The sequence below is a fragment of the Chinchilla lanigera genome, unplaced genomic scaffold, assembly GCF_000276665.1.
Source record: "Chinchilla lanigera isolate Chin_1 unplaced genomic scaffold, ChiLan1.0 scaffold00030, whole genome shotgun sequence".
Lineage (NCBI taxonomy): Eukaryota > Metazoa > Chordata > Mammalia > Rodentia > Chinchillidae > Chinchilla > Chinchilla lanigera.
This window is the reverse complement of record NW_004955431.1, coordinates 2,595,632-2,604,411: the sequence shown is the minus strand read 5'-3', so window position 1 is coordinate 2,604,411 and position 8,780 is coordinate 2,595,632. Positions and strand designations below refer to the sequence as shown.

At 35.4% G+C, this 8,780-nt stretch overlaps 1 protein-coding gene across 2 annotated transcripts in view; it reads right to left on the bottom strand.

The window, feature by feature from the left end:
• Positions 1–8,780, bottom strand: part of Fndc3a (fibronectin type III domain containing 3A) — a 143,286-nt gene that overhangs the window by 92,185 nt on the left and 42,321 nt on the right. For both annotated transcript variants that reach the window (XM_005387570.2, XM_005387571.2), the window contains exon 3: positions 4,377–4,452. In XM_005387570.2, coding sequence (XP_005387627.1) covers positions 4,377–4,452 — 76 coding nt within the window. The remainder of the gene's footprint in view (positions 1–4,376; positions 4,453–8,780) is intronic.

The following is an 8,780-nucleotide window of genomic DNA, read 5'->3' as shown; positions in this document are numbered from 1 at the left end:
TTTGCCGCTGAGCTAAATCCCCAGCCCCCTTATTTTCCTTTTGTTTGTTTTTTCAGAAGGTGGAAAACAACCCTTACAAAGACTTGGGCTGACAGGTACCACATATTAACTGAATGGGAGGTCTCACTGAGCTTTGAAAAAACTGTAAGTTGGATATTAACTCCTCTATATACACTTCTTCAAAGGTTCTTCGAAACCTCACACAGTTAAAGTACTCAGCATGTTGAACCATGCACGGGGCCACACACTTGTGATTTCAGCACTCTGGGAGGCTGAGGCAAGATGACCACCAAGTTTAAGCCTAGCTTTGGCAACTTAGTGAGACCTTGTCTCAAAAAATAAAAAAGGGCTGGAAATGTAGCTCCATCCAAAAGCCCTGGGCTCAATCTGCAGTACTGGAGGTGACGGTGGTCAGGTAGTTTTTGGTCTATGTGCTCATTTCAAGATAAGGCTACATTTTCAGATACATCTATAGCCATATCCCCCTTTTATATAACTTTTCAGCACTTCTAATCTCAGTGGTTTTTTAAATAATTCAAGTCCTTCTTTCCTTTGGCTGCTTGTGAACACTGTTCCTTCTGTCTAAAATGACTAGAACTCTTTGTCCAGCTGCCAACTGATAGTTCCTTAAAGACAGCTCACATGGCACTTTCTCACAAAAGAATTTTTTCCTTACATACCACTGTGTTACAGTGCCCCTTCTACGCTCTCACAGTACCTTATGCATCTCACTAGTGATCTCTTTATATTCTTATATCATTAACTTTCCCTTTCTCCTCCCTTACTATACACAGTGTTCCTGAATGGCAAGAACTGCACCTTGCTTTCCTTTGAATTCCCAGCAACTAGCACAGCAGTTAGTAAATTCACGGAAAAAAAAAAGGCTTATCTCCACAGGAAGTATACTAGAGTAGAAAAAAGTACTAAGTCCTACCCATAACAAGCTATAACACAAATCCTGAATTTCTAATAAAAGCTGATTATTTAGAGCTCTAAAGTTCTCTGTTAACCTACTTTGATGTTTTCATAAATTTTTTGACAGGCAATAAACTACTTCAAAAAGAATTTTTAATTCAAATGTTTATTAATTTATACTGGATTCATCTCCTTTCTCCAGGTTTTACTATAGAGATTTTCTATTATGAGTATAGTGACTACCACTGAACAGTTGTTCTGATTTGATGGCTTTAGAGCCATTTTAACTCTGAGTTTCACTGGAGTATGATTTTCCTCCTTTGAGACTTTCTTCCTGTTGCCTAGCTCTAGAATTAGTTCACAAAGGACTTGCTACATGACAGTGGTGGCAAAACGGAGAAAATGAACGCCAGCAGTCATCAGACTTCGTCTCTTGCGTGGAGTGAGAACATATAAATATTTCAATCCCAGCCCCTTGCTTACTATGATTCATACCATCTACATCTCATCTTGTTATTTTGGACAATCAAAAATAAAGAGAAGAACTTTTTTACTTTCTGCCTGGTTTCCTTCATCCTTTCCTGTGCTTAAAAATTCTAAATTGGGTGTGGTGGCACATGCCTGTAATCCTAGCACTAGGGAGGCTAAGGCAGGAGGATTGTTGCGAGTTCAAGACCAGTCTGAGCTACAAAGTGAGCTCAAGGCCAGCCTGAACTGCAAGTCCTTCTCTCAAAAAGACAAAAGAGGAAAAAAAAACCAAAACCAAACCAAACCAAACCAAAACAGAACAAATTCTACCCAGTCATTTTAAAATAAAGCTTCCATTGTGATAATCTGTCACTTAGAGAAAGGAGTATGTTTTCCAGTGACACAAAGCAGTATGTCTCTGTGCAAAAATATCTTCACATGGTAATGAATTCTTACTACTAAGATACTGTGTTAGCATTACAGCCACATTATAAATCAGATAGGCCCGTTAGTCATAACTGAAGAGGTCACCATCACTTTCAAAATCAATTTAACAGATTTATGAGGAGGAGGTTTACAGATTAATTATAAACTAGCTTTTGAAATACAAGCTATTTACAATTCAGGGTTAGGTTATCCAACTGGGATTGTAAGTTGTTTTTTTTTTTTTTTTGGTTTTTGGTTTTTCTCCGGTACCAGGAACCGAACTCACGACCTTGCGCTTGCCAGGCAGGCGCTTTTTGCCGCTGAGCTAAATCCCCAGCCCCTGGGATTGTAAGTTTTTATATTTTAAGTCATGTTAAAACAGTAGCAAGTACCTCCATCTGAAAATACTTTAAAAAATCCAATGTTATATTAACTAAAATGTTTCCATTACAAACAATATTTATGGACAATAATTTTAAAAGATATCTAAATAAACCACTGTGCCCTATTAGGAATGTACATTCTATGAGGTACATACTAAAAAATGGAATTAGAGGAGCCAGGCACAGTGGTACATGCCTGTAATCCCAGCACTCAGGAGGACTGTCTTGAGTTTGAGGACAGCCTAGGCTATATAGTGAGTTCAAGGCTATATAGTGAGAACTGCATAGTGAGATCCTGTCTCCAAAAAAGAAGGAATTATATTCCTGAAAACCTAAGTGACAAGTAAAGAAAGGGGGTTATTATTTTATTGCTTATAAAATCTATTGCCTGGTGTCTTTTAAGCCCACACATGTGGACTCTTCCTATTTGTAAAGTTCCTTAACTGCCATACAATTGACTTAAATTACTTTAGAGACATTTCTTACTTGAAGACATATAGAGTCTTAAATGGGAGGTTGAACATCTGAATTTTAATTATGGAGCTAATTACTTTCCCAGAAAGAGTTAGGTTAATGGTTAAACAGACTAGACAGTTTGGGTTAAATGAGAGGACAAAACCTTAAATCCTAGATTACCTGAAGTAGTCATGGAGTAATTACAAAAGTCCTTTTTCTCCCACAGGTATTCCAGTTTGGATGATAAAATATATAGTTACCTTACCTCTAATGTACTCTTTTAAAAATTAAAGCAGAAATTATGAGGTAATCTTTATATGCAATGCCAAAAATTGAAGGGGATATGATCTTCAATTAAGTGTAAGAAATGTTACCTGTTCACAGAGCTTGGACCTTACTTGGACTAAATAAACATTTCAAGGTAAATGATACAAAATTTAAATAATTTGAATACTACAATCAGAAGAAATACTAAAAGACAGCACATAGCTATTTGGTGAATCTATGTCAAAATAACTGTGTAGTAAGGTTTCAGAGGAGATGGAGTTTACTTCTATTAACAATCACACTTCAGTTATCATCACCACTGTTTACCAAATACTTTATATGTGCCAAGTCTGATTTGAAGTACATTACATACATAGCTTTTTTCCCTCACAATTATCCTGTGAAGTGTACTATTATCGGCGGGGACGGCAATTTTACTGATAGAAATATACTTATGGAACTTAAGTAACATATGCAGGCTCACAGAGAGTTGGAATTATATTCAGGTTCTCTTTCTAATTCCAAAGGTAGTGATTTTTCTTTTGACTTAACACAAATGTACTGTTTCACAGTCTTGGAGGCCAGAGGTCAAATCTGGGCCAGAGGCATCAGAAAAATTGGTTCCTTCCAATGGATATAAGGGAGAGTCTGGTCCATCCATCTTTCCTAGCTTCTGATGGTCTGCTGGCAATCTTTAGCATTCCCTGCCTGGGGACCTCCACCTTCACCTTTTTTTTGGGTTGTATATTTGTGTCTATCTTCCCTTTTCATTACGACACTAGTCACATTGATTAAGGACAACCTTAGCCAGTGAGTTTTTCTAGTTCACTCATCTTCACACATGAAAATGATTCACATCAACTGAGAGCAATCTCCCCCCACCTCCAGTGGGGAGGAGGAGTTAGTGGGCATAGGCCAGGTGATTCTGTTATGCATCCTACAATTCACAGGACAGCTCCCACAGCAAAGAATTACCCTGCCCAAAGAAGATTCAGAAAAATTAAAGGTTAATATCTGAGTTCAGTGCTGAAACCCTGGTAGATCCTGAATAGTCTGGAATGGTGGTAACAGGAAGAGAATTCTAGATAAGGAAAGTAATATAGCACGAGAGATGTTCAAGTGAGTGTATCAGCTGATTTAAAAAAACTGAAGGGAAGTAGTGTTGAAGAGAAAGTGGGAATAAGGCCAGAGAGTTGAAAGATTTTTCTGAAAGACTAATGAGTCTCAACCAGATTCACTGAAGACATTTCAGCAACAAAGTGATATGAATAAATACTATAGTTAAGATTAATAAAGAAACCAGGCAAACAGACTAGTGAGGAAGTAATTGCCATAGTTAAATGACACAATATTGTAATTGTGTAGTTGTAGCGGGAAAGAAGAAACTCTAAGCATATATTATTATTATATATCAAAAATTTTTGGTTTTTGTCATAAATAGTAATAAATTATCCTTCTTACCTGTAATGCACTGAAACTGTCCATCTTCTCTTCTTATTGTAAAAGCTTCCCCTGGGTTAACTTGTACCAGAATAACCTGAAAATGAAGGAAACAAGTATTAATACAAACTACAGCAGAGCAAGTCAACACATATAAATATTAAGTGCGGCTGGGAAGAGAGCAGATTTGAGCTATTTAACTTTATGTTTGTTTGTTAAAAAAAGTATTATTTTACTCTTCTGGAAGTCAGAGTTGGGCCAGAAGTAAAGGGAATAGAAAAAGAAGATAGTGAGAAAATTGTACTGGACAGTCAATAAACTTCATTCGGAAACAGAGACGGAGTCAAACCCTAAACTATTTGGATCATCTATGGGAGTTAATCAGTTGCACCTTTCTGAAGTATAAACTGATACGTAGAAAGTGAGGTTAGTATATTTGAATTAATATGACGTTTAAATTACATACAAGAATGTGTTAAATTAATCCCATTTAAAGTAGTTTCCTTATTATAAAGTTAAAATATATACTAATTTTATGAAATCTGAAAAATCAAGATAGAGGACTGGAATAAAAAAAGTCTGATGTCTTTTTAGCCTAAGATAAATACTATTAACATTTGGTTACATTTCTTAGTCTTGTTCTATACAGGATTGATTTTCCCCCTCTACATTCTAGTCACAGTTTTGCATCTTTCAAAGAAGTTTAATATTATAAAGCATATCGATGCATTACATTATTCCAAGTATTCCACCAAATGACTATACTATTAACTACTTAACCATTTCCTTAATGTAAGGAATTCAGGTAGTTTTCAAGTTTCCCATTGTTATAAACAGTTTTGAAGTGAGCATTCCGATACATAGTTTTTCCCATTTTTGTAATTAGTATTGTCTGATAGATTCCCATTAAAGGAATTTTGGTGCCTGTTGCTAAATTGCCTTTACATGGGTTTTACTAGCCTTTGGTCCCTCTCATAGCCTATTAAGGGCACGTTTTTATTACATTTTGTGTAACCTGGAAAATTAGTTCTTATATTACATTCTGTGTAAAATTAGTCCTTACAGTCTTTGCTATTTTGACAGATGAAATGGAACATTATACTACTGTTTTGATTTACATACCCTCTCTCCAAGTGCTAAAGGGTCTTATGCATGGTAAGCAAGCATTCTGTCACTGAGCTACATTCCCAGCTACTTTTGCACTTTTTATTTTTTTAAGTGGTACTAAGGATTGAACCCAGGGTCTTCACTGTGAGCTACATTCTCAGCCTCAATTTTGAGACAGTGTCTCAGTAAAGTCACCTAAGCTGGGCTGGAACTGAAATCTTCCTGCCTTAGGCTCCTACAGTGCTAGGATTACAGGAGAGAATTACCACGGCTCGCCTTATTAATAACTTATAAACCTGCACTTATTATTTTTATGTTTTATGGTCACTTTTTTTCAGTTTATGTCCCCATTTATTTTCTGGGCTCTTAAGTGTTCTTAGTAACTTCAATGAATTCTTTGCATGTTAATAATACTGTACCATGTTATGCTCCAAGTATTTTCACCTCTTACATTAATTGTTCATTTTGCTATAGTTAATATTACCTCTGTGATATATTCTGTTGGTTCTATATTTAATTTCATCTATGGCTATGTTGTCTAGTGCGGTGGCTACTAACTATATGTAGCTATCAACCACTTAAAATATAGTTTGTCTGGGTGAGATATACTGTAAGTGCAAAATACCAGAAAAGACTTTTAGTACAAAAACCCAACAATGTAAAATACGTAATTAGTAATTTTTATATGGATTGCATGTTGGAATAATATTCTGGGCTAAAGAAAGGTAGGATTACAATCTTTCCTAACATACTGAGTATAATATCAAAAATACCCTTGTAGTTTTGATATTTTCAACTGATGAATATTCACAATGTGTAGAAAAGTATGACACAGGGGCTGGGGATTTAGCTCAGCAGCACAGCGCCTGCCTGGCAAGCGTGAGGTTGTAAGTTTGATTCCCGGTACCGGGGAAAAAAAAAAAAGAGAGAGAAAAGTATGACACACACTGTATAGTCTCAGTCACATAAAATGGCATGTTGTGTGTGTATACACATGACCTAGGTCACATCCAAACTGCTTGTAACTGCAAATGGTTTTGTTTTTGCCTTTAATGTTTTTTTTCTTATAATTCATATATTAATTTTTAAAGTAAAGATTATTCAGGGCTAAGTAGTTAAAAAACGTTAAAATTAATTTTGGTCATTTTAAAGTTTTTAAAGGTGGCTACTAATACATTTTAAATTATTTATTTGGTTTATATTATATTCCATTGGACAATACTGATCTAGGTTTGATAAATACTAGTTTTATTTTCTTCTAATTTTTACACAATTTGTTTCTAGTTAGTTTTCAAATGCGCTTAAAATTTATCTAGAGAATAGTCAAAGATATCTGTTTTTCCAGAGAGCTAACCATTTGCTAAATTTAAGATATTTCCTGCAGCACACAGGATATACTCTTCAGTAAGGAGAAATCCTGTAAGAATGAGAACTCCAAAGCTGGTTGTAATCCAAACACTCTGGGAGGCTGAAGCAAGAAGATCACAAGTCTGAGCTCAGTGTGGGCATTTTTGCAACTCAGTAAGAAGGCCATCTCAGAATAAAAAGGGCTGTGTGTAAACCAAAGGCTCCAATACCACTGGGGGTGTGGGGAGAGTGCAAGGCTTTTTTGTCAAAGAAAAATTAATAAACTATACTAAAATTTTTAGAAGTATTTGATTTTCTCATGAAATACTGCATGGACAGTGGCATGGTATAGGTGTATAGAAGAAACAAACCTCAATGAGAACAGATTGGCTTAATATTTACATTTTAGCCTTTCCAAAAACTTCTAAGGGTGGGGAATTTAACAAAAACATATTTCACTTGCCAGGCAAAGCTAAAGAGCAATTAGAAGAAAATTAATTTGGGTTGTGAACTCTATAATTGAGGGTCTGGATTAAAATTTTGGGACACACAATTAATGTCACAAAGTATTATGAGTATTATTATGAGTATTATTTTAAAGTCTCAGTAATCTCACCTCTAAGGTTTACAGAATGTTTATTGTTTGGTATATAAGCTATGAGTTTTTAAAATGCATATATATACATTTTTTGAAAACTTAAAAATATAATCACATTTAAAAGATATTCTATCTGATATTTATTAGTCAAATTTTTCCTTCTTTTTTTCCCAATTAAACCAAACACAGCTTTCATGGAGATAAAGAAGCAAAAGTATGAGGTAAAAGCTAATCTCAAAAATGTATCTTGGGGGTGGGGATTTAGCTCAGTGGCGCAGCGCCTGCCTGGCAAGCGCAAGGTCGTGAGTTCCATTCCCGGTACTGGAAAAAAGCCAAAAAAAAAAAAAAAAAAAAAAAGTATCTTTTAGGATTTTAGGTGTTATAGAAAGGGAGAAGTGTTTTTACTTTCTCTTGCTCTGTTTTTCAGTTTCCTCTGGACAAAAGGCTCTGAATATTTTGGGGAGAATTCTCAATCAAGTGCCCAAAGAAAGAACCTGCTATGCATGAAAATTTGCCTATCTACAGAAAAGACTTGGGCCCCAAGGCAGGGAAATTTAGTCACTATGAAGTGGTTTATTTATTCTAAAGTAAACAGTTGAGTCAGGTGAAAAAAACAAAAAACAAACAAAAAAACAATAAACACAACCAACCAAATTTAAAAAACCCTTCCTTATAGGACTATCTATCCATCAGGGTTTGAACATACTTTTACTGTGTGTAAGAAATACAATCATGCATTTATTTAAGGTGGGAACTGATTACACTGCAGATGCTGGTAATTAACAGATACTTTGTATTCCAAAGTTTAGACATCAATAAAAAGAAATCTAAAATAATAGAAAAATGCTATTTTCTATACAGAATCATTTTGCATTTTTACCTGTTAAAACCTCTTTTTGGGATGACACTGGGAATGGTGGAGTATAAATCCTCCCAAGCTTACTTTTTCATAACAGCAATGAGAATACAAGTAAAAATGGTCAAATCCAGGTTTTTCAAAACTTTGGAAATTAACCAGAGTTAATTAACTTGCAATAATCCATGAAAGGACGACAGCTGAATCCTGGTATTAACAGTGAACTTTAAACCACCGCAGTTTACTCTACTCCTTTCTCCCTCTCCCAAGCTTCACGGTAGCCTTGAAAACCAACAGCCTCAAAACCAGAGCAGCAGTGAAAACCAGCAGAACAGTAGCTATCAGAGGGGACAGAACAGATTTGGGACTGTGTAAAAGTTTCATCTTCAAAGAATTGCCATTAACTGGTCTATGAGGTACTATACTAGTTCCCTAAAAACACCTAGTTGCAATCCTTGTCTTTATTTGACCTCTCAGGTCTTTATTTGACCTGAGCTCTCTTAGTGAAAACAGCATT